General features: G+C 38.8%; 1 protein-coding gene across 13 annotated transcripts in view; it reads left to right on the top strand.

Annotated features, from left to right (window-relative positions):
* Positions 1-950: 950 nt before the first annotated feature.
* LOC121589369 (dopamine receptor 1) overlaps positions 951-27,263 on the top strand; it is a 79,747-nt gene continuing 53,434 nt past the window's right edge. The window contains exons 1-2 of one of the 13 annotated variants that reach the window (XM_041908240.1): positions 951-1,083; positions 3,134-3,587. In XM_041908240.1, the coding sequence (XP_041764174.1) occupies positions 3,531-3,587 (57 nt within the window). In that variant the 5' untranslated portion in view covers positions 951-1,083; positions 3,134-3,530. Of the gene's footprint in view, positions 1,221-3,025; positions 3,588-27,263 lie in introns of all 13 variants that reach the window. The other 12 variants (XM_041908238.1, XM_041908237.1, XM_041908239.1 and 9 more) reach the window with 12 other exon arrangements.

Raw genomic sequence — 27,263 nt, 5'->3', positions numbered from 1 at the left:
TTATGCGAAGGAATTCTACAAAAAAAAAAACTATGCACTCGCTGTGTCATGAGATTGGCAATTAATAATGACACCTCCATGTGTGACGAAACGATTAACATCTGTGCGACCAACTCGAAGCATCTTAACAAATGATATACTCGTACAAGAGCTTGAACATAGAACATGAAATGGGTCCGCTACAACAGCTACGATGAAGGTAAGAGCATGTATGCAACGTGCCAAACCAAGAAGAGGTATTAATTCAATGGTTGTGTAACAACTTCGAAGAGTAGAATGGTGTACGATGAATTATTCTTCATTGTACATTCTAACAGAAGTAATTAATATGCAAGCTACGATAGAGCATTGATTGAAGAGACTCAAACTACAAACTTGCTGTGCTTGAAAGATTTTAATGTAAATGGTGGGAGGGGGGGGGGGGCTAATCACAGCGCAACTTTTAACATAATTTGATAACTTTTATAATAGTTAAATGTTGGTAAATATTAAAGAAATATTACGTAAACATTTTAATTATGTATGTAATAAATCATTACTCAAATTCATTCTGAACGAATACAATTTTAAATATTTCACTGTATAACAAAGTCTTTAAAAATACAATGGAAGACATTTACCTGCACAAATGAACGTATGGCTTATTATAAAACACTCTAACATGATAGCAACTAAACTTACTAAATTTACATACATCTTTACATAAACCGCTTACCGCCAAAAATGGCGCGCTCCGGAAAGGTTCACTTTCCCCTCATTTTGGTTCATGATTGCATTCATTTCTCGCTCTTTATTGCCACTGTAGGTAATTTGAACTTTTCCTTACATCTTGTCACAGCTGATGCTACTAAATTCGTTCTTTATTTTTGGAATGCTTCTTCTTTATACATGTATTCATTATTCCGAAATTTTCACGAAGTAACTAGACGGCTAGTACAGAAAAGCAGAGAAAAAGCCGAATGCTTCAAAAGACGAAGCCGAGGAAAGCTGCTGGAGTCAGTTCCCCATCGCACATGTCACACGAAACAAGTCCTTCGTCAGTTTCTAGCGAGCTTTCGGTTGACGATGTTACTGGCTGTAATGGTAACGATCCAGGATCGATTGCAGAGCCTTAACTGTAGTGATTTAATGTATATGTGGTAATGGTTGTGCCAATGCTACGGTATGCATATCTGCAAGCATCCTGACTAACCGGAAGTTCAAAGAGGACTGTGCAGTGGGTGAGCCGAAAGCAAATGAATGGATAGCAGCATCGATCATCGTCTTAGTTGTTTGTGAATTCTGAAAATAATTTATTTTTACGTATTGCTGCACATGCAAATCCAGTGCTTACCTCGTAAGGAGTGATGCAAAACACCAAGTGGAGCAAGCGACTAGTCTAAGCTATAAACACAAGTGTCACGATTCACAGGAAGCCCTCTGGCGTGGCGAAGCAAATGTGGCATTAAAACAAACCAACAGGCCAGCACCACCAATACAACGAGCGAATGCGATTCTTCGGTGGACGTTGATGTCATAAGCTCGGAACTGGGCAACGTGTAATGGTGAAACGTTAATGGAGAAGCTAGCACATAAGTCCTAGCGAATGTTGCTAGTGCGAAACTTTGCGCGGGAAGGGCTGGTGATTGTAATCTTGGCAGCTTGTGAATAAAAGATGAGACTCTGTTGCGTGCCCACGTGTCGGTTTGTTTGTGGCCGGCTAGAGGGATTGATCCGTCTGATAATGCCTCTATCCGCCAGTATTAGCACTCCATAACTATGCGTGTGTAGCTATTTGAATAGTGCGTCCAAATTATAAGCGTTGTATTCTATCGAAGCCGGGGGTTAGAAGGGATTGATTGTGGGACGATATAAGTGGTTGCTTCTCACGAAATGAAAATTTGATCATTCATTCAATGCACTGAGAAAAATAGCTACTTACAATGGGTAGCGAATCTGCTAGCAGCTGCCCTGGAAACGGAACAAATAGTGCAACGGTTGTTTTCCACAGAGCAGCACACATTCCGTCGGTCGTGGCAAAAAACTCATCATAAAATTATTATTTCCAGTAAATTCTTTACCAGTGAATTCTTTACCCCTTTTTCGTTGATCCATCACCGTCAACGTTCTCGGAAGACTTCAAATCAATTCTTTTTCATCGGTGTTGCTCCAGTTAAGTGAAAAACAAACCCAACCATGCTCTAACGATCCACGGATTTCTGATAAACTTGGTCGTGACTGTCGCACACAAACGTTATAAGAACCGTAAAAACAACTTATGTTCCGGGAGCAACACCCAGTGAATGGTAAAATAATATATTACTAGTGCACACAAAAAAGAGTTGTCTGAAACAAGCAAATCTTTCGTGTGATCGAACATCGAGGAAAGAAAGCACAACTTTTCCATCAACAGCACATGGTTCTGACTCGATGTGGCAAAATGCAATTTCCTAAATCGCAAAAACCATGTCCACGGGAGCGGTGCACGGGCGAGTGAAAGAAAGTGATTTCCATTCGACATCAAGTCTCGTGATGCCTAGGCAGCAGAGTTGGAAAAGTGTACTAAAAAAATAATTTTCTCCGGTGGTTTCCTCATACAACTGCTGCTTCTCGAATCATCACAATCGCTTCAATCACCGCGTCGGGTGTCCTGCCCGAAAGTAACCCGTTAAGGGTTACTGGTGGCGTAAACTTACGGAACCATCGGCTCTATCAAGAAAGAAAAGCGCTTACTCGTTCGAGTGTAAATATTCCTTAACCGGAAGCCAAAGTTCGAACTTGTGTTGTTCTGCTCAGCGTAAAAAACCCGAAAACGCGAACAAAAATACCATCCGAATAGGACGTGCGGTGTTGGTGAAGTTTGTGCCTTACGGGATTGTGTCGAAAGAAGGGACAAAGTTATAATTTCCATAGTAACTATTTTTATTTTAATCTTTAGTAGAATCTACTATTGTTAAATGGCGTTATTTGAGAGCGAGGGAGAGCTCACGGAAAATAACTCGAAATTTATTTTATGACATCATTAAGAATAGATATTTTTATCCAGAAAGAACGATGTGGCTTGTATTGCTGTCTTTTAATATTGTAGTGGAATAGCGTTTCTTAGCACTGAATGCTGTTATACAGCGCGTTTTGTGATCATTTATTTATTTAGCATGAAAACCAGTGAACCAGTTGGTGCGAATAGTGTGTGTGAATTTTAATTTCAAGTGCAACAGTGTAAATGTATTTCGTGTATGATAAATTAAACATCATTATGATAGCTAAACAAGTTTGAAAAAAATGCATTCAATTACATTGCACTTTCCGCCGTTCGACGGGCAACGGAAAGCCGCGCTTGTGCATCTGCACCTAAACTAAGGTAGCGTGTACTATCGTGTTTGGTGTACTATTTCGATTAAGGGTGTGGTTTCGTATGCGTGTGCAACTGAAGCCCCAATCGTATCTGGAGGCTAAGTTATAACAGAAACAGGAGCAACAGCAGCAGCAGCAGCAGCAGTACAGGGAGCTGAAACAAGCCATCATCCCATTTGAAGCCAATTCCCGCCAGGATGGACATCGATATCATCGATATCCGGACACTAGGCTACCTTTCCAGTACAAGCACGGTAAGGTTGGATTTTTGGTTTTCGATTTGACAGCTTCCGTTATTTGGCGTTCCCGACGGCAGCGAGGCAAATATTTGCACCCATTCTTTTCCACCATTCATTCTCGACCGAAATGTTGAGCAAAGCTGAACCAATTCAATCAATTTGAAGTCAGGCAGCACTGGTACTGGTTCTATAGCGATTCAAATCCGACGTAATGCCGAATGAATTTGATTTTATAATTCCACATAATCCTTACGCTCTGTTCTGGTTGATGGATGCAAGTGAAGGTGCAGAATCATATTGGACGCAATAAAAATTGGCTGAAAAAAATGAACTGAGATTATTGTACCACAATACACAATGTTCCATTTATTTAATTTGGTCTATTTTCCGCACATTCGTATACTCCCAGTACATATATTTGATCAATATTAAAAATGTAAGATTGCTGATATTAAATTTATTCAATCTAGCTCTTGAATTGAAATTGCTATGAAAGATAGATAAACATAAAGAAATCGTAATTAACGGTAAATGCTGATCAGATCAATTTTGAAAAAAAAAATAAAATGGAACAGCATTTAATATCAACATAATCGAACGTATTTTTTAAACTTATAATGCTGTGATATCGAGATAATCTTTCATTGCAAAAGAAGTTAATGTGCATTGTAGAGCATTTCATACGTTTTGGCTTTGTAATTGGCAAGATCTCATTTCAAACAAGCTCTTAAATTTGTGCTGTGAAACATTCCAACTGTCGTTGTAGGCTGTGAGACAAAGTTAATATGTCTCTAGATGCCTTGTTAGATACACCAACTAATGTTTCGCGAAATGGAAAACTTCCTCAAGGACAAGAAACGATTTGTCAACGCTTATTTGTCCAATTTTATAACTGTTTTGTATGCAAAATTAGCTGCTTCCACTTCGGAATTCGCATCGAATGGGCGAAAAGTTATTTCGTAAACACTGCTCACACAGTCACGGTACACAGAAATCATAATAATTATACCCGGCGCCTCCATGGTTGTTTGCTACAATCAGTGCTTCATTACCATTATTTATTCGATACCACACTTCTTACGGACTCTCATAGCGCAGGGATCAACGGAGTCGAGCAGGAAAAGAAGAATCGTTGGTGGAATCGTTCTGTTTCTCGAGAACACCAAAGCCTAACCGAACGTTGAACCCATGTTTGAGGGTCCTTCTCGATCTGCGTCTGCTGAAAAATCTTGCTAATGTAGTAGAGAAGTAGAATGAATAAAAAGAATTATCATCAATTAACTTGCGAATGGAACGCTGTCAGTATACCAGCAACAGATGGGCTTAGAGGCCTAGGGAAAAGGAAAAGCGTACAAGATAATTTGTTTATCTGGTAGCGCATAAATCGTGGTCAGATTTTTCCTTCCTCAAATTTTCGTGCTGGTTCCGGCACTGAGCTAAGTGGTGAAACGTTCGCTATATCGCTATAACGCTGCCGTGTTGCTAAACAGTAGGAAATTATGTCGAGAAAATTTTACTTCGAAAGCCCCTCGGCTTAGGGAATGTTTTTACAAAGAACGAAAAAAAGTTACCATACCGGTGGTACGTTTGTGAGATTAAAAGTGGCAAGCGTTATTGGGAGAAAATTTATCATCATCATCTCTGACATCAATGAGGGTCATAATTTGGATTCCCTTCGGCATTGTGACTTTCGCGACCGGACACAAGTATGGTTCCATCCCCGAGGTCCATTAGTAGAAACGAAAGTACGTCTTATTTTTATGACTCGCCTTCCTTCTATTCTTTACACAAAATGTGGTATGAGGTAATCTGCGGAAGCTTCCATTTCTAGCAAGGAGCAACACCTCAGCATTTAAATGCGCGGTAAAAGCATCTTGCAAAGAGACGTCAAAAGGGGATCCGTTCGTATTCGTAGCACGGATCTTGTTTGTAGGGCGCCATCGAGTTTTGTTTCATTTTATTGTAAATATCACGCAAATCGTCTATCTAACAAGTCGACGTTGACAGGCGCTGAACTGTTGAGCGCTAGGCTAGGTTTCATCGAACCTTTAATTGCATTTTAACTGTTGGTTTGTTGTTTGTTGGTGTGGTGAAAATCGAACCGCTTGCGACTGTGTTGCGCCATAAAAATTGATGACAACAATTTAACCTCGTATTGTAACTCATTTTTTGCACTTATTTTTGGTGGCTCTCAGCCATCTATCTTAATTCGTTCTATCGAAGTTTATTTTGCAATCGATGTGAGAATATGTTACAGTGGCATCGATTGGCGATACTGTCAGTAGAGAAATAAATTTCCCTCCGGCACGTAAATGATATACTACCAATTTCGTAGGTAAGGAGTGCAATTTGAATCCATTTGTCACCGTTTCCGTGATTGTTCTGGGTTCGCCCATGATGTTCTGAAAGATGCTGTTGGTTTATCTCAGAAAGATGGTCATGGGTAAAGCAGGTATCGTAGTAAAGTTTAACACTTTTGTCTTTGAATCGTATGCAAGTTTTGGTTTGCGTTGTATCTCGCCATTTGTTTCTAAAAAGTGCTGTGAGAATAAGAACTTTCGTAGTAGTCGATAGATTGTACGACATTAAAATATGTGTAACGTGCTGTTATTGTCATAAAATATTAAATTATTAAATAAATATATATATATATATATATATATATATATAGTGTTGGCTTTTCTTCGAATGAAACAACAAAACATTTTCCGAGCTGTAATGTAGCGTCAGAAAACGCAACAATATAACAAAATTTCCGTAAACATTGACATGAAGTGGAATGTGATTTTCTCAACAACAGCTCAAAACCGAATGTGTCACGCAATAAATTCATCGACCTTTTCCCTACTTTTGTAACTTTCTTTTACTACATGCTCGCATTCTGAAATGTACACTTGAAGTAACGAGTTTTGCACAGTTCGTTCTAAACTGGCTGCGGGATAAGCAGTTGTGGGCCGCGATCGAGCAGCGCAATGCCGTATTTTAATCAATCAAACGCCATTCCACGTTAGCACACCCGCTATGTTATACGGCAGGATTGGGGAAGTAAGCTCTTTTGGATGGCAAGGTATGACCAAATGTGTTTTGTCGTTTGGTAGCTTCTTCTCTCTCTCTCTCTCTCTCTCTCTCTCTCTCTCTCTGCTCTCTCTTTCCCTTGGTTTTCGGAAACCTTTTAATATTATTTTAAAGTGGAAGTCTGATACTAATGATTTCAAAGGCATTTTGCAGAAAGTAGGTCAAACAAACTTGCACTAGTTTTTTGGCGGTTGTAAACGGCTCACACTCACTCCCAGTGGAAGCGATAAAAAAGGACCCTGACAGCAGCACCTTAAAAGGCCGACGAATTGACGTTTAATTTCCTCTTAATTGCTGCCAGTGTCATGCCGTCGACGATACGTTCCTTGGTATGATATTAGTGAAGCTCTAGCCAGCTCTAAGCTCTGAACAAAAAGCTGCACAACTGAGGAACGAAGAATTTGAAACGAGCACGCCCAAAAAGTGTTCGAAAAGAAATACCAAGGTTGCAAGAACCCATCAGGGGGTCTGTTGGAATCTGGAAAAAGTATCGATTGATAAATAATAAAAAGGACAGTAATGACTTTTCGCTTCCGGTGCGCCTAATGGTGTACGTTAGCTAGAACGATCAACTTTACAGGCAAACCAGAGCTTTGAACCAGCCAGTCAGTTTGAACCACTGGCTAGTTGATCAAATTCTCCTAGCCTCTATGTATTGTGGCCCAATGTAGCGAATAAATGAACCATCAATCAGCGCTCTTTTTGTGTTGGTCTGGAAACCGGAAGAAACAATGTATGTGAACAGTGATATCGCTGCAAAAAAACAGACCTAGCGTTACGATGTTCTGGTGTAGATTGACAATTGATTAAAATGCGCAGCGAACGAGAAAATAAAGAAACGGTTCCTCTCACAGCGTAGCAGACGCTGAAACAAACGCGGCACGAAAAAGGCAAAATTACACAATTTTATCTCAGTTTGAAACAGTTGGTTTGAGTTCTGCCCTTGAGTTAGGGTGAACAGAGTAGAGCAAAAAACACGAACGTTACTAGTACAATATGTTAGTACCGTACATAGAACGTATTACACTACACGAATCATAAAACCTCGGTTATACTAAAATCCTAGAGAGCGAAAGAGTGATGTATTCATTGGTAGTGATTACGTTTCGCATCACGTTCAGTCGTAATCGAATTGGTTTTCTAAAATGATTTTTGAATACCGCAGCCCGTGTCACACACGTCGTGAGAGGTGATTGAATACCTTCGCAATAAGATTAGCGTTCGCTGTATGTACTGTACTATGCAGTTATACTATTTGGTACCGTGCGGGGATGTAACGGTTGCAACGTATATACAAAAGATACACTTTTTTATTCGTTCTTCCGAGCGCGATGATACATTTCTTTGGGCGTTAGTTGCAGTTTTGACACTACCGACACTGCCACTACCGTATGTACCCACTGGTATGTCCCACTGATATGTTAATCTCGTAATCCATCGTAACCGAGCTGTGTTCATCGTTCGCTGCGTTCCATATTTAAAATTTTGGAAAGTTCTTTCTAGGTGTCTAGTGTGATTGCAATAGTAGAAATGAGCGAACCTGCTTTAAGCTAGTACATGAGGAACGTTTGTCGACAGCGAACGCCGCGCGTTCAAAAGATAAGCACCTCGCAGCCACAATGAGGTGAGTATGTTTGCAGCTCCAGGTGTCAGCTCTGTACACTGCATGTACTCAGAGCTGACATAGCAACAGCCAAGTAGGCGAAATGTATCGATTTCGTGCATCAAGCAGCTTTAACGAATGTGTAATTTTGAGTGTATTTGTGCGTGTGTGTTTAACTTACTATCTCTTCTAGGTAATATTAATCTTTAGTCGCATGGAGCGCTGCCATACGAAAAGTGGCAAACTTTTCAATCAGATTAGATGCAAATTCATTTCGATCGAACTATTGAACTTTTGCTATGAATGCCCCGGATTGGGGCAGCCACTCTGGGATTTTTCCTTTTGGTTCACACGCGTCGCTCGGTGCACGAAAGTGTAAACAATGGAAAGCAAACAACGCTCGCTCGAGGCTTAAGTAGTGGTTGGCTGTTTAATTAGTGTAACGGTGGAGACAAGCGCGTAGATAAGAGTTTCCTCATGGATTGTCTCTTTTACACCCCGATTTTGTGCTATCGTTTCAATGTAGTCGGATGATTGCATTGCTCATCAAAATGTTCAGTGGCGAAAATCTACGCTCCGATCGTTTGTCGAACAAGCATTGTACATATTGTTGCTGCGAGCATATAGTACCTCCAAATTATAATTTAAACGATTATTGGTTACAACATAGCGATACTAATTACAATTTTTGTAATAGGCTCAACTTGCTTGTTTTATAGTTTTGATGGTTTTTGGTAATTACAAAGCGCACGTGAGTCAGAAAAAATACCATGATGGCTTTTGATGTTAAGCCGAGAGAATTTCCACGAACATGCTTAATAAGTTTGATTTGGTTAGCTCAGAGCATGGGTGTACCTGTTTTTTCTCGATTTCTTTCCATACTGGATAGTGCATTTCATACAGCGCAGCATAGTTAAAGGAATGTAGCTCGGATGTCATATGGAATAGGTAAAAATGGATTTTAATTAAAATCCAAACATCAAGAGCTACATGGAAACGGTTGGCATTAGTACGCGGGAAAGCAATTTAGCATAAGATTGGCTTGTTAGCGAATTCACTTTACCTCTCAGCGAGCTAAAAACATCACCTCTCGTCCGTGCGCCAGATCTATCATAGTCATCGAATAGCAAAAACATCGAAATCGGGAGTTGTGCAGTGGGGTACAAATCTGAGTAAATGTTTCTCCATTTCCGAAAGCGGATTACCTTCTGGGAATGGTTTCCGCCATTGGGTGCGATTTAAAATCACTAGCTGGTCAACCTGGCTGGAGCTTCCTACCGCTCCAAACGCTCATAGGATCGTTCCGATGACGACGGTTAGCACTTAAGTGACGGCTTGTAGTAGGGGAGGGGCAGTTTTTGCACGGGGCACATTTGAATTATGCATTCCCGACAGCCAGCGAAGGGTTAACGGTTGTTGCCTGCCACAATACGTCACCTAAAAGTTATACCACACGTCATGATGCCGTACATGGGTGCTCAGAAATTACTCTGCTATGTCCGTTGCAGACAAACGTTTCTCGCCGCGCCGACGAAGTCAGCCATGCTTAAAATAACGAATGCGCAAAACATCCTATCCAGCTTCAGGTCCACTCTGGATTCAGGACTATGAATTGATTCCACGATGGATAGACATTCCATACACACTCCCGAAAAGTGTGGATAGAACTGCATGAGCTCAACTCAATGAGACCCCTGGTGGCGAACAACTATTCCAGTTTCTCCCCACGATTGCACTTTATTGTGCAAAATGGACGAACACTTGGCATGCACCGTACAATACCACTGGCTGTGTCGCACTCTTAGTTTGGTTTATTGGAAATTTGTCGAAAATCCTTCCCGGCATGAGACGACGTGAGCAGACAGTTGGTTCAAAGGTGCCTGGTTCTAGGAAACAAAGCGTTTAAAAGAGATGGGTATCGGAAAAATGGGGAAAATTCCACTTTTCCCTCCGATGCCGAAGCTTTGGTGTGAGCGATAGTACTGACAACTAGTGATGGGCATTTCAGAGCGCACTAAAGGCTCCGGAGCCGGTTGATTCAATGGAGACGGCATGTGCGATAGCGTAAAAAAACGAATCTATCTTTTCCCGAGTGTGTATGCTTACACTTGTGGTGGGTTATACCAGTGTTATATGTTTTTATCTTATTATAGACATGTCTGTTGAATACTTAATCTTGATTTTGTTAAAAAATAGGACGATAATTATAGTAATAAACTTTTCTTCTTCAAAAATAAATTCTTTCGTGAACCACATCTGTGAACGCCACGGACCACAGGTTGGAGACCATTGGGTTATACGATTCATTTCATGACCGACTCGGAGTCGGGTGCGAGCCAGTGGAAATCCATTCCGACCCGTGGGTGCAGCAGGTGCGCTAGGTCGGAGTCGGAATAAAATTCGACCTGCGGGTGCAACGAGATCGGGTCGACCCGAATGACGAGTAGGTGCGAAAAAGCATAAGCGACTCTGACCCGTTGGTGCAGCGAGTTCGGGTCGGGTCAGTCTGACCCGTGGTTACAACGAGTACGGATCGACCCGAATGATGATCATTTACACCCCCCCCCCCACACGCAAAAATTTTGAGGGCCCATTACTGATGATCGTAGGGGCCCCGACGGCCTTTCAAGTTTACTGTTCAATCTCCCAACAGCAAGTTCAGTGCCAGTAACAACCCCCCCCCCTCTCCGAATACCGTTTACCATTTACAGGGGGCCTCAACTCGTCTTACCGCCTAGGGCCCCCGATACCCTTAATCCGCCACTGCCTAATGAACCTACTAGTATCTTTCGGGTCGACCCGAACGACTCCAGGTCACTTACGAATGGCTCCGATCCGGTAGGTTCGGGTCGTCCCGGTCAACACTAGTTCACACCCGATGTGATTGCAGTATAGACGACACGTCATACATAGTGTAGCACTCATTGGTCCGACTCCCGAAATTGTAACAATTTGTTTTTGGGTGATTTTTTTGGTGCACTATGTTATAACCGGTTCTGGTTTGGAACCAGAACACGTTGGTTCGAAACCTGCTCCGGAGCCGACTTCAAAAATGTCTAGCGCCGGTCGGAGCCATTTGGCCATCACTACCAGCAACATCGACAGAGAGAGAGAGACAGAGAAAGAGAGAGAAAGAGAGAGAGAGAGAATAGCAAATAGGAAGAGTAAGAGAGAAAGAGAAATGACACGTTCAGCTCAATAGACTAGCATCGAATGGTTTGACATGTGACCTGCAAAAAAAGCTTGCGAGAACCATATGCTTCTACGGATAGTTTGCCATGTCAACAAACGAGAATGCTTCATGGATACGTCAGAAGCAACTATGTCAATCTCAAATACATGCACATTGATGGTTAAAGAAAAGTTTTGTACTGTTTCTATATACGATGATTTGCATTGGAACAAATAATCAACAACTTCTCTATCAAAACTAGTTTTATCTGCAAAATTACCTTATATTTCTAATCTAATGTTTGGTCAAAAACTTATTTTACAAATATTTAATATTTGAAAAAATCGATAATTTGTACGATAAACCGGAATTTAACTTCCCTATCCTGTTTTAAATTTTCGTTCCTCGCTGATGCAAAGATCAGTGCAGACACTAGCCAATCTATAGTGAAGTGCAAAAATGTAAAATTATATTAAACAAACGATTTTTTTTTTCTAGAAATGAACCATACGAGTGATAATAATATAGAAATACCCATCTATATTGGCGATCAAAATCAGTTCCATAAGCTCACCTGTGTTTTATTTAACCATCTATATTCAATTAAAAAGCATGCCAAATAAAAAGCATTCATCTATTGAATTCCGTCTGTGGTTGACTGACAGTTCAATTAAGAAGCATTCGTTTGAATGAAAAACAGGATTTCATAAAATTCATAAACATGTTAAGGCCTGTACAAAATTTGTTTTTTTTTTTTTCTGTATGAAAAAAAAACGCAAGAACTTAACAGCACAAATTCCAAGTTCGGTCGGTGAGGCCCTAGAAGGCTTTGTATCGTGAGGCCAACGGTCCAATGGTACAGTCGTCAACTCGAATGACTCAATAACATGCCCGTCATGGGTTCATGGGTTCAGAACAGAGCCTAGAATGGACCATCCCCCGTAGCAAGGATTGACTATCTGCCAGCCAGTAATGAATTAAGTCTCGAAAGCCTGAATAGGCCGGCATGTCCGCGCAAGACGTTACGCCAAATACAAGAAAAAGAATCGTGAAAATATATGAAATATTTGATTATCGCAACATGTTTCGCAAGTGCATATCACTTCATGATTGTTATATTGAAGTGATGGAAAGACAGCAATAATACCATCTTTATGAACAATTTCACCGAATGCATTGGGGATTTTACCGACATGTTTACATCGGTAAACTGCATGACAACATACTGAGTAGAAAGGCATTCATCGACAAGGACAAGGGCTGATAGCTCACTTCAAGTAAAGGATTAGTGCATCGATTATTTTCTATTCCATTAGACTTGCTATCGATGTGCGATTGGTATGTGCTTAGAAAATATTGCTATCGACATTGATAGCGACTGAATACGATACCATTTTTATATATTCTATTCCTGTTTGGATTGTGTATGTGACAATTGTATGATGTAATTTGGTATGATGACAACTCTTACGCTTTATGTAAGTCCTTTCCATATCCTTTAGCCATCATAGCAAAGGAGCAACATTCTACTCAAACGTACCAACCTCTTCCCAAACCATACCGTGGTGATTTCTTTTCTACATTGAATACACCATACGGTGTCCAGGAGAGGGAGGCGATAATGCTTTAACATAATAACTATGTGCGGTTAGGCGAGGATCAATCAGGAAGAAATCGTAACGTTTTCCGTTTCATGCTTCCGCCCGGACTCTCGTATCAATCATCGAACGGACGTAAATGTCGATGACTGTCCCCGACAACTCGTTACAGTGCCGATTCATTGTTCAATCAGTGTTCCTGAAGGCGTTTCGTTGTGTCTTATATTCCTTCCGCGTCATATGGTTGTCACGTGATCCCCTGCAGCAATGAACGTTGTGAGTCGATCCATGCTTATCTTCGACGCCTGCTTCACCATGCACAAAATGGTATGCCATGGCGTCTACGGCCATTAAGTGAAGCGTTACCGCCGTCGATTGCTGGACTACTACTTCTTTACTTCCTTTTCTTTCGCTATAACATATCATAAGAAGATCTGGTTCAACGATATTACCAACAAGAGCCTGCAAGCCATATCTTTACGAGTTTCGCCTTACACTCAATGCACACCGTATAGGACTGTTTCACTTAAGGGTATATATACAAAATAGCTGTTGAAAGCAGAGAGTAAACAAAAAGCTTTCTTCTATACGGTGGAAGGTTCATAATAACATTTTATTCGTTTCACACATTCAGCGGACCATATATAATATTAATGTTTTGATTAACAAATTTTGTCTAGGTCTATATGTTAGAAAACGGTATCGGGGGAATAATAGAAGTTAACAAGCCCATTCTGAACAAACAGAAATTTTATCCGTATTATACAAGTTTGACATAAACGGTTCAAGCTCCAATGTATTTTTTTTTTCGTTGACTCGAGACATTACTGTCCAAGTACTCTATTAATGGTTTCTATAACAAATGCACGAGCACGAGTTCTTCCAAATCTGTCATGGAAATAAACACTTCTATAATGTTCATATTCCTCCTGTGGATGTTTTTATTCACATTCTTGTTACTGTAATTATTATTCCTTTTTGGATGCAGTTTCTTGCAATTTGAGTTGTATACAGTATACGCTCAGTAATCCGCACTTGATTGAGTGCGGATTATCGAATGACGTTTTGACGTGTTTTTTAAACTTCTTATTTTTGTCTCGGTTCATGAGCTAATTGTTACATTAGATACATTTTGATGTTGTAAAAAGAAAGTTTTTAATTTAAAAATAATAGAAATATAGGGGGCGGTCCCGTGGTACAGTCGTAAACTCTAACGACTCAATAACATGCCCGTCATGGGTTCAAGCTCAGAATGGACTGTCCCCCCGTCCCCCCAATCCTTGACTATCCGGCTACGTGGTAATGAATTAAGTCTCGAAAGCCTGTATAGGCCGGTATGTCCACGTAGGACGTTACGCCAAATAGAAGAAGAAGAAGAAATATATTTATTTTTTTAATCATAGTTGCAAAAGTTCAGTTAGAGATGTCAAACAGGAGACAAATCGAGTTGTTACACAAGCATTGTTCACGCCTATAGCGTGGCCTAAGCATGTACATACTAGTGTTAGTGATAGAATTAGGATGAAATAGGATAGTGTAAGAATAATTATAAAATAAAATTAAGTCTAAGCCCACAAGCCGTTCAGCAACATCAATTATTTGAGCTATTGAACAAGCATCATCGTACAAAACAAACATTTTCTAGTCCTTTTTTTTGTAAAACTCGTGTCACATAATTGCCCTTTATTTTGATCGAACTTCCTATAACCTTGGCTGGTAGGAAAAAAGTCCAAAGTTAAATTAATTCTTCTTCTTCTTCTTTGGCACAAAAACCGTTGTCGGTCAAGGCCTGCCTGTACCCACTAGTGAAGTGAGCTTGGCTTTCAGTGACTTATTGTTACCATAGCAGGATAGTCAGTCCTACGTATGGGGGCACGGTCTATTCGAGGCTTGAACCCATGACGGGCGTTCCGTACAAGTTGACGACTGTACCACCAGACCGGCCCAATTAATTAGATGATTACAAATTCCGGCAATGTAAAGTATGTACCGTACAACAATATTTATGCAAATAGATTTTCTTTAGTTTCTTCCACCACATAAGTTCGTTTATTATGATTAAAACTACTAACTGTTTTCGAATGCTGGATTTCTCTTACGCCGTATTCGCGTAAAATGGATCAAATCTTCAACATTACATCGAAACCGCATTATGTTCGTGAAAATAATTATGAACTCTTTCCTGTCATAATTAGCAATCAATTAGATGACAATCTGCTTATTCCACTCACACATGTCTTAGTATTATTGCTGTCCGTACTATTCAATTCCACTAAAATGTACCAACACAACGTTCCTTATTACGTGCACAGGAAGGTGAGTGAGGTTTTCGGTAATGGTTGTCCACATCCCAAATGTCGCTCACTTGCAGAATGTTGGGTGGAATCCATCTTCATTATCGCAAGTTGTCAACGATGGTTGGTGGTATTCTATGCACATATACCCGCGAAAACACACATACATAACAGTAGTAGGTGGTTGGTAAACCACATAGCAAATTACAGCCCGTGTTTTGCATGTTTCACGACGGAAACAGCAGCAACAGCGGAGTAACGGTGTTTTAGCCAATGATAAATTTATTCAAACGCATACACGTATGAATAGATTTGTGGTGAGTGTTGGTGTTTTTTAACCCGTCGAATGGATACGGTATGATACGAAATGGTTGCAAATCTCAGTATCCAGATTCACATAGCACCAATCTACGGAATTTGACACCACGTGCAAATTTCACTGAATGGTGCTCATGCTATCATGACTTGCGTTGGTCTTGCTCTTGGCCGCTACTGTTATTGCGGTCTAATGAAATTAATTATGGCTCATCATCATAATTTATTAACCACGATCTCAACGCCTGCACCATAATTCCACGTGACCTGCTAAAAGCCGGCGGTATCACTGTGGTCGAGTGTTAAATCCCATGATGACCAGAGCTACGACACTGCGTGGAAGAGAGGTCCGCTGTCGAACATGCCTTCAGAAGATGCGTTGATCATAAACCCTCATTTAACGTGTTCTGCCCAATAATCAAGAAATGAAACATAATAAATATTAATGTGTGAGCACAAATAAAAATGCCTTTAAAATATTAAATTGATCTCGTATTACATGATGCAATCTACTTTAGAAAACTATGATTGTTGATTGTGGATAATGCAGCTATTGAATAACAATAAGAGATATTAAACAACGCAGTGTGTGCATGTGTTTGAATCGAAAAATAGAAACTCCGAAATTAGTTCCAAATAGCCCGTTGTGCTCTCTAACAATACAGAAAGGGTTCTAATAAAAACAAAAAGTCCGCCTAACACAAAAACCCTGAGACAAATCCACAGGCGATTAGCATCAATCAGCTACGCCTCTGTGCTGTCGCTTCTGTGAAACCGAATTGGGTTCACACCCTGCGTTTTGGACATAAAAAAGTTTTTTTCCGTGCAACATCAAGATGATCGAAGAAATTTTTCGTGAGGGAACTGAAACAAAAAATCAGCATCATCAAGGACGGTGATGTTGCTGTAAAAACTCGTGTGCTGAAAGCATAACTGTTTTTACTGTTGGTGCTTCTATTTATAAGAAAGGACTTCTGTTCTATGCTTTATTCTTACTTTTGTGATGATGCGAGAGCGAATGTGCATTATGTTGATTTTTTAAGTTTGCTTTGAGCATAAGGTAGACGAAAACGTTCATCAATCATTCTGACACAGGCAAAGCCAACATGACAGTACAAGATGTGGAGGTGAAAACCCAAAAAAAACCTTTTGTCGTACGTAGCAATCCCCTACCCGGTAGAGGATAAGCTTTATGCGTACATTGAGTTTGTTTGGTAAATTTGCTTTATCCATTTCATGAACAAAACACACAATTTTCTTACAGAGGGTGAGTGCCCTTAGATCGATTGAAAAAAAAATTACACTGCTATCTTTCATCTTGTTTGAAATCTCGACCTTTGGCTTACATGTACCGTTCCGTGTGGTATAGAGTAACAGCTCCATTAGTGGGTCAATAAAAGGTACTAACTGGATGTAAAAACTCTCATTGGTAGGTTACTAAAACAGTAATTATAAATTAATCATTGCAACGCTATTTCAATTAAAACGACATTAAATCAATACGGTACAATATTAATAATACCACATTATCATCCGTCCATGAGCTAAAGAGCAGTGCATTCGTTGTTATATTTATGTGCGTGCAATTTACGCTGCTATTTACTGTGTTACACATACACCTTGATTTCTTTTTAATTTTTTTTTATATAAAACGGTTGAACAACGGAATAAAATATCCATCTCATATGAGAGTAACCGCTATATGGATTATGTAATGTATAAATATCGCAATAAACTGAAATATCTTGCACAAGATTGATTCACGATTTTCAGCACAATAATCAATGATGCATGTCTAAGCAAAAAAAAAAATTGCTTTTACTGCACATTAAGCAAATAGAAAGTAGGTAGGGAAAGAAACTACTTTCTGTGTGACTATTTTTCGAATTACATAATAAAAACAATGGAAACGAATGAGATTTTGTGTGTATCATTGTCACAAAGAACACTACATTATCAGCTCTTCTCGGTAGCATAGGTTTTACTGTAGCACATAGTACCATTGCTGTACCATTCATTGTATATCTCTACCTATTCCTTTTGAGGACGTGAGAATTCATAATTACGTAGATGACTGACATATTGGGTTGAGATTATAAATGTAAAACAAATATGCCGCAAATTAAGTGAAAGTATAAAAATAAGATAGATAAATGTATGTAAGTCAACGTAAGTTCAAATTAACAAAATAATTAATGTTTAAAACATATTTCATTTTTTTTTTGCTGGCCTTAATGTAACCTTCAATTCCGAGAGATATGCAAAATCTTTATGCTTAACTGGTAGTTTACACTGTGCAACAAACCAAAAAACCGTAAAAACAAGAACATTTGTTCAAAAGATATAAAAAATATGTATTTTCAAAAGATATGAAAGGAATGCAATAGTGCTGAGGCTCATGCGTGGTTGAAGTGAACAAATTTGAATTAGAACCTAGTACACTCGTTACAAGCCTACCTGTATGGCAAGTCTAGAAAGGCTAGATAACGTTGGTTTAAACCTGTGGCCTTCGGCAAGCGAAAATTTCATCGCACCTCCCACTTACTTCCAGCAGTACAATCTGGATGTTATTTCGTTTTTTGATCTAGTCACCGAGTGAATATGCACTAGCCTGCCCCTGGGCCTCAATGAAATTGGACTTCTAGTGCATGGTAGCCGCAAGAGTGGAGAGATAATGCCTGTGAAGCGGCTAGCAAAGATATTACCAAAGGAAAATATTGTCCAGCGGATGCGGAAATGTATTCTGCACGACAACAGCACGTTGAGGTAAAGCACTAAAGCATGGTACCGTGGTAGAAGAACAATTTTTTTCTACTGGTGTCAGAAATAATTTCGAGTTTTGCTCGTCATTCAATCATAACCACATTAAGGTATTTGACAGCCCGGGTGTGGCAAAGTAATGGAATAACCGACCGCCCATAGCATCTCGAGTAGGATACGAAAACTTCAGCAAGAACCCTTTCACTTATATTGCAACCACCGTACACGCAGGGTCACCTAGCATGGTCGTAAGTGAACATAGTGGTTTTAATGAATGTTGATGCCAGTTTGCTCAGGGTGCTAACCCGTGTTGAACCATCGTAAACTAGACCAAAACCGCGCTTGCAAGGAACCATAGGCAAATGAAAGTTTAGGTTAAGGATGCTGAAAATCTGCAGTTTTCCTTTTCCACAGCTACTTCATTCAATTCTCCATTGTTCTCCTTGTGGTCATCCATCATTGCCACGCAGGCACACTGTTACTCCATACTTTTACCGAATCCGAACAATCGATATATTTCTCCTCTTCGAAAACTGGGAGGTAATCGGAACGTAGTACAGGAGCTCGTTAAGAAAATGTCCTTTAAGTGGCATCAAATATGAATCGCCAATTGATTCGGACATAAATAGCAGCGTAAGTGTGTTTGTGCTCCTGTTATGGCAATCCACCTTATCTACTGACAGGTTGTCATACGCTGTATTGGACTATAGAAGCCATCAACGTACAGCACGATGAAAGCTTTTAACGAGCTCTTTCAAACCACGAGCTGCATGACTCCGTTGTGCCAAGTTTGAAGTGATTGGGATGTTTCTTTGTTCGCCAAACGAACGAATTGGAGATAGAAATTGTTCTCCTCAGAAAATCTCTTTACCGTTTAGTTGAATTTGACGTTTGTTATAACAAAAGGTAACTTACCAAGGCAACTAATGCTCTGAACTCTGGAGCTTCCCCACAGTAAACGCTGGGATAACGATGTTTCGCCAGACTATTAGGCAAGGAGGCATCTCGGCTTATAATGATTGTATACATCAATAATAATGTATACATCGAACCACACCGAAGCACCTATATCGGAAGGTATTAATCAAATAAAACCGATTTATCACACAATTATTTGCAATAAATTAAGACATTATAGATTCTACGATTTAGTGATGATTGATTAGTATATATATATATATATATATATATATATATATATATATATATATATATATATATATATATATATATATATATATATATATATATATATATATATATATATATATATATATATATATATATATATATATATATATATATATATATATATATATATATATATATATATATATATAATTTAGTTCAGTATTTTTGTTAATTTAATTTTATAGAGAGTTTGCGTTGATACGCGTGAAGGAACGTCGTTCGATTAAGTTGTTAATATAATAATTTACTATTTCAATTGATTTTACGTTTTATGTTCTTTTTCATGATCAATTTTACAAGGTGATACAGTGATACACCCTTTTGCTTGCACCTATTTTATCCTTTTACATTGCATGATTTGAAACACCGCCCAACAGAAATACCTTTAAAATGAAACCGCATTCATATTTCAAGGACTTTTCTTTCTTTGCACAAACCGTCCTTGACCGAAGGAGAAATATCTGTTCTAGTCACTAGACTCTGATTTTAATTTCATCCACCTCCATTACTATTCTTTCTGTAGGGATCCATGATCTTGCTTCCTGTAGGGATAACTTCGCCATACCAATGAATCAGAATGTTCTGAAATGTTGTTGTTGTTGGTAACCAACATCCATCTTTGTTCTGTCTTGTAACCCTTTCCCGCTTTTCTATCGTCTTCTAACTCTTTCTATATGTTTTCTCTTCTTTTGGTTTATCTGCAACAGCAGCGGAATATCTAGCATTCCAAGGACAGCACGAGAAAAACCAATATTTAATGTAGCAAACTGCTTGAATGGAAAACATATCCAGTAGCGGTTTGGAAGAATGCCTTCTCATTTCAATATAGTTTTGGATGTCCTTCGATATTGTTATGTTTCTTTAAAGTTATTTATATGAAGTTAAAGTAAAGAATAAGTTGATCTACAAGGAGTGGTGACAAATATTAAATTATCTTTATGATTAGGCTTTTAGGTAAGAACACAAATATGATAAATTACCTGCAATCTGACCGTATCATGGAGCAGCGACAAAATAAAATTGGTAGAAAGGTGACAAAATTGACGTTTGTTGAAGAATTTTTATTAGTACTTTTTAAACGATTTAAGATTGTTTTATTTAAAACCATTTCTTGTTAGGTGTATTTAGACAAAACGACTAACGATCTCATGCGAAAAAAAACAAATCATTTTTATTTTTATACAAAACAAAATATTCTGTACAAAGACTTCAATGATTGCTGGATTTTAAGTTTTTTTTGTAATCTTTGTATGTCCTCTGTCTACATGGCCTAAATTCTCAATTAAGTAATTTCTGTTTTGGGTTTCGTTTCGATGATGTCAAGAGGTGGTTTGTTGGGGGCTAATGCATCCGACTTATTTGAAGGATTTACCGGAAAATAAAGATAAGGTATTTAGTAGATTTGTTTTTGATATGTCCGAACTACTTCAGACTATTGCACACAGGTTCTAGTTTAAAGTGATTTATTCGGAAGTCAACTTAAGAGAGAGAGTGAGTGATGAGCTATGGAGATACTTTCATACCGTATGGTTGCTATTTGTTTTGCATTGCTCTTTCGTTTTCCATTATGACTGTGGTAACTGGGATACAACAGCTTTCAACAAGCGGTTTAATAGTTGCCGATATAATTTGTTTCGATCACCTGGTGTTAAAAAACGAAGCGGAAAAATAATTCAATGCCGAACACGTTAAAGCCTTTTGGTTGTACTTTAGCTGTTGCCAAAAAATATGTCTTTTTATTCCGCCAGTTCGTTTGTAAATATCGCTCTGGCTAATCTTGCGAGTCTTGTTATCCTTTTTCCTTACAACTATTCTCTCTTTTTCCCATCTCTTTTCCTCTCTCACCAATTCCTAACGCATGTGTCGACAGGTCGTTGGAACCATCCTATTTTAGTGTTGTAAGGTTCCAACACCTGGGTAATGATCATATGAGTAAATGTAGACTACACATTACAAATCAACTACAAATCACTTATCAACTACATATTAAAGGAATTTGGATATTTGACATAAACTCTAACATCCTACATTATATCCATGAATTGGTTGATTTGCAACCAAAAATAAGTATTACACAATGTATCCCAATTTAACAATTCATTGAACCAAATCTAATTCAATTTATACTACGACGTTGGTAGTGTATGAGTTGAGTATCATCGCAGAAGTTCCGTTTAGACATTAATACGGTTAGGTTTTTCATATTTCATTACCAATAGCTATGTTCAGGATCAAATGATGCTAACAAACAATGTTATCGCAAACAACCGCCTCGTACATATAAATTTTTTGGCTATTGTGGCGGATTTTCTCAAACAGGCATGACATGAAAGCACATGAGACAATTTGCACCGGAGCGGAAAATTTTAATAACTCAGAATTGTAAGTCTTCAGCGAACATATGGTACATACGAGAAACTTTTATCTAAAAGAGTGACGAAAATTTGGTATTTCTGCTCATTGTTTAGTCACATGAATGTAGGATAAAAAATATAAAATTTATATTGTTTTTTTTTTAATAAACGATACGGCCAATCAGGCCGTCCTTACGAGAAATAAAAAGAAAGTTTTTCAATAACTGCACTATAGATGATTTGCTATGTTATTGTTTTTTTTCATGGCAGACATTTGATACCATCATCAACATCATAACTGATCGTAACTGTTAGTTGCAGTTGGCTAATATAAGTATAGTATCTATCGTGGGACCGGTCTGGTGGTACAGTCGTCAACTCGTACGACTTGGGTCGTACGAGGGTGGGTTCTTTTTTTCGGGGCCCCTCGACCCCACGATAGATCTTTTTCTTTTGGCACAGCAACCGCTGCCGGTCAAGGTCTGCCTGTACCCACTAGTGAAGTGAGCTTTGCTTTCAGTGACTCATTGTTACCATAGCAGGATAGTATGGCGTATGGCGGCACGGTCTATTTGGGGCTTGAACCCATGACGGGCATGTTGTTAAGTCGTACGAGTTAACGACTGAGAAAATTAAGGTGACATTACACCTCAAACTGCGTTTGTCAAAGGAATTGCTCGTTTTATTTATTTTTTATTTGTCAATAGACATGTTTTTTTTCCCAGTCAAGTTACAAATCAAAAGATTCATCACATATCCGATACGATTTATTTTTTTAGATGCTATAAATGTTTTTTCGTTTTTTTCCCAATAGTCAAATTGCAACATTGCTTTTTGCGCAACAACAATGAACTCGCAAAAAATTGTTTGCTCAACCATTATCTGGTATAAGCGTATATTATGTCTCGAAAGCCTGAGTGACGCCAAAAAGAACAATTCTAAACACTTTACTTAATGATTAAACTAAATCGAAAGCTAAATGAAGTCCGTATAAACAGCAACTCTAACACAGCGGTAAAAGTAGCAACATTGTGGAAAATTTTCCTCGCTTTCCTGAAATTTATGTTTTCCAACATAAAAAACCACAGGGAGTTTAAAAATATTTTCTAAAACCGATGTTAATTGTGATAGTAGTGTCGTATATTGTTTTTAAACAACGTTTTATAATAAGAGAATAAAAACATGTTTGTAAAACTTATCACATGCATGCTTCCGATGTATTTTAATCATGAAACGTGTAGCTAGACTGCTGTTATTCGTTGATTGCACCTACACGATTACAAAACTTGAAATTTGCTGGTTAGTATTGAAACAGTAAGAAGAAGTAAACCTCGTGAAATGAATGAAGTTTTTCCTTTTGCTCAACCGTATTCTCATACATAATTCATTTTTGATAGATCCCATTAGGTAGGTGCAAGGGTAGTAACAGTTACAGGGTATAGCGGTAAAACACGAACATGTATATTGAAACCCTGTGCAGTCCAGTGCAATAGGTTAGAAATCCTTAGTCCCGTGCACGAAACGTTTCTTTTCACGTTACGTAAACCTGCCTCCAAATTCTACCTATTTTTCGCCCCGTCCATTCCGCTGTTGCAATGCAGTGCGTGATAGAGTCCTGAGAGAGTTTCATACTACGCTATGTCGTTTACTGCTGAGAGCACAACCAGCAAAAGTTACCCTGATGAATCTGCTACAACATTGCCGCCGTGGTATATATGTCTAGGTTTTATGCCAGAAGGTAATGTTGTATAGGGGTTTGGATAGGAATTGATCCTGTTCAAAGTCCCCTTACGTGATGCGACCATTACCTTTAAAATAAAGGCGACGGAATTCCAACGGTGTATTGCAATGCCTACAACCTAGCGCCCGCACATATGCTTGAAAACATTCGCCATGAAAAAAATAGTTTATACATGGACATTTCATCGCATATCATCGCATTTAATCGATTTTGGTTTTACACATCATAGCGCGACGCTATTTGGCAGTGTGTTTAACGGTGGTAACGAGCTTTTTTTATTAAAATAATAATAATAATAATAATAATGTCCTAAAAGCACTAGTTGACATGGTATGAGTACAGCGTCGCTTAGGAGAATGTTGAGATTATATTCTAAATTGAATTGAATGGAATTGAAGGGAATTGATTTCCTTTGTAAATCATATGCATGTCTCTACATCAACAGTTTTAACAACCAAACCCATTCTACCATGTAATCAATTATAAAAATGAATCCAGCCATCCAGCCACGCAAATTGCTACATACTTAATCACACAAACAGTACAAAAAAGCTCCAATTCATATTGACTCGCTGTTCTTGGATCATTTAAGTTAAGTTAACGCGGATCACAAATCACAATCGATGACTTACTTCTTCTTCTTCTTCTTCTTATTTCACGACCTATGCGTTTATGCCAGCTTTAAAATGCTTTTGAGGCATATTCAGTACCACGCAGCCGAATAGTCAGCCCTTGCATAAGCGCAGGGGCAGTCCAGATAAGTTAGTCTTAAGACCATTACGGGCATATTGCTAAGTCGTGCGAGTTGACGACTGTACCACGGGACTGTACCAATGAAATGTAAACTTGCCTAATTTCCAATAAATAACTAGAGCGTATGCAAAGTTCATATATGTTCTCTAGACATTCTTATTTTAATTTTCACCTTTTCATTAAATGCATCACAACAAGTATTGACAACTTAAAATATTTGATCAGAGATATGCTACAATTTGCTGGCTCACAGCTGCGGTGACTCTCAGTTGAAATTAATGTGATAAAGTTTGGTTTGATAAATTATTTTTGGTAGAGTTATATTTTATTACTGTTGTCAATTTATTGAATAATTAGCTCAATTAAAAATAGGGGTTTAAGCATCAATTTGGTCATTTTTTAGTATAAAAAATGTTTGAAGCCAAGTTTGAAGATCGTAATGGGTTCAAGTCCCGGATAGCGCTCATAAGTAGGAATGACTATCCTGCTATGGGTACTCAATAAGTCATCGAACGAAGAATAATGTGTCTTTTCTATGGAATGGATAGTATTTCATTCGTAAGCCGTAAGAATTTCAATATGCTTCGTGTACAGTGCAGTTCTTAACATGTTGTTAAGTCGTGCAAGTTGACGACTATACGATACCAACTCAGAAAAGGCACCTTATATTGATGATAATAAATTGATTTGATAATTAGAAATGGGTTTTACAAATCACATCGTTTTCTTGAATCTTACTCATGTCATATCTTCAATCAATTGGTATTTTTTTCCATCTCACCTATTTTATTACAAATTTTCTATCCTCCATTAAATAATGAGTTAACGAATCCTTCTAGAATCATTTCAAATCTGTTAATACCCATAATTAGTAGACAATGTGATTTAAAAACTCAATTCAATCTACCATCCTATTTTTAGTGCAACGTAAGGATGTGTTTTACAAATTGCCCCAAGGCCTTAATTTATTGATTTTATATATGAGTAGTTCGTAAAGGCAAACAAAACTAAGCCCTTTAGTGTTCTCAGAGTTGTGCGATAAAGTTTTCCGTGTACTATCTCTCCTGCTGTCTACTCGTTGATTGAAGAACCCCCTCTGGATTTTGAATGCACGGAAAATTGGATCGTACTTGAGCGCATCGGGATTTAGATGCCAAAAGTTTTCTACCTGTCGATGTTCTTCTATGCCATTGGGATGTATACTGAAATCAGAATTTTATCCCACATTGCACCAGCGATTCAGATCAAGTGGCAGAGTAGTCCAACTTTGAACGTCACAGTAGGATGCATTACTACTTCAGATGAAACGTTCTGAATGATTCGGTGTAAACGGCATGACACACCCTGAGCAAAGTAAATTTCATTAAATTGGGTGAACAACAGCGTCGTCTCGCTTTATCCCCACTGCCTTAGATGGCTTGCAACTGCCAGCACAGCCTCTTCGTGAGGAGCTATTTTGTTAATCTTCCTAGTTATTTGAAGTTGGGCGGCTCCCGAACGCACCAAAAACAGAACCTAATATTACTGTCTTGTGAATGCATTATGCAGCAATGCTCCTTTACGACAAAGGACAGAATCATGCGGGATATATCAGAAAGCTTTTCCCCATGGCTGTCGCGTTTAAAACTCCCTTTTCGTCGCATAACATGTTTTCCACCACCTTTGACAAGTGATTTGTTCGGCGCTTCCGACCAGGTGACAAGCAAACGGTATGTATAATTAATCGCGTACAGCCAGTTTTATGGATGCTGAAGGGTAACAGGGAGCATATTATCGGGGCGTGCTAGAAAATGTCAATTCAGACACCCTTATTATTAAAATTTGAACTGCAGTAGAGCAACTTTCGGTCAGTAAGAGTATAGACTTATCATTATCAAGTGAACCCAAATGGCCCAGTAACGCAAATGTAAGAACTGTTCTTATAATAATTTTATTTGACCGATTATTTAAAGTTTTCGAAAGCAGTCAATATCTTGCAGTTGTGGATGCATTACTTGACAAAACTGTTAAAATACATTAATCCATTGAGCTATGGATACCCTCTTTTTGGCTCAACAACCGTTGTCGGTCAAGGCCTGCCTATACACCACTTGTGGGGCTTGGCTTTCAGTGACTTATGGATTACCCCCCATAGCAGGATAGTAAATCCTACGTATGGCGGCACGGTCCATTTGGGGCTTGAACCCATGACGGGCATGTTGTTAGAGTCGTACGAGTTGACGACTGTACTACGAGACTGGACTGGAATTAAAGATCTATGGAAACTATAAGCTTTTTATTAGTTGTTTCGAAAAGTACGTCCCTTTGATTCGAGGGATCTTTCGTCCCACACGTTCGAATGAGACCTGATCGCCAACTTTGTTACAACGGTATGCGCTCTGCTTCGATCGACCCCTTACTAAGACTCAGAGGGTTTACCTTCTTCATCAATCTGCTTATCTTTTAGCTTCAGCAAGATCTAATTACGCTCAAAATCTGCCCTCAAAATCAGAACTGTTCCTTGATTGAGTGTGCCGTAACTGGGGTAAATAAATTCTTTAAATCTCTACAACATGATTATCGGGACGAGATTTCAATCAAGCAGCTTCGCAGTGGCGAAACATCTTAACCTGTATCTAGTCTAACGTTCATCTTCAGCTTTCCATAACCCACCCTTTAAATGGCTGACACAAAATGACGGTGAAATGATGGCATTGAGTTAATGAGCTAAATTTATCCCTTCCTTTTTACGAGCAGACGACGACAAGTGCGATCTGAAGGTTAGTGAAGGCTGGGCATCGCAGTTAGAGTACACGGTAAACCTCCCTCCTCAAAATGGGTTTCGTCGTTCATCGA

This window comes from Anopheles merus, chromosome 2R, assembly GCF_017562075.2.
Source record: "Anopheles merus strain MAF chromosome 2R, AmerM5.1, whole genome shotgun sequence".
NCBI classification, from domain to species: domain Eukaryota; kingdom Metazoa; phylum Arthropoda; class Insecta; order Diptera; family Culicidae; genus Anopheles; species Anopheles merus.
Note: the sequence above shows the minus strand (reverse complement) of the source record. Positions and strands in the feature narration are given on the sequence as shown.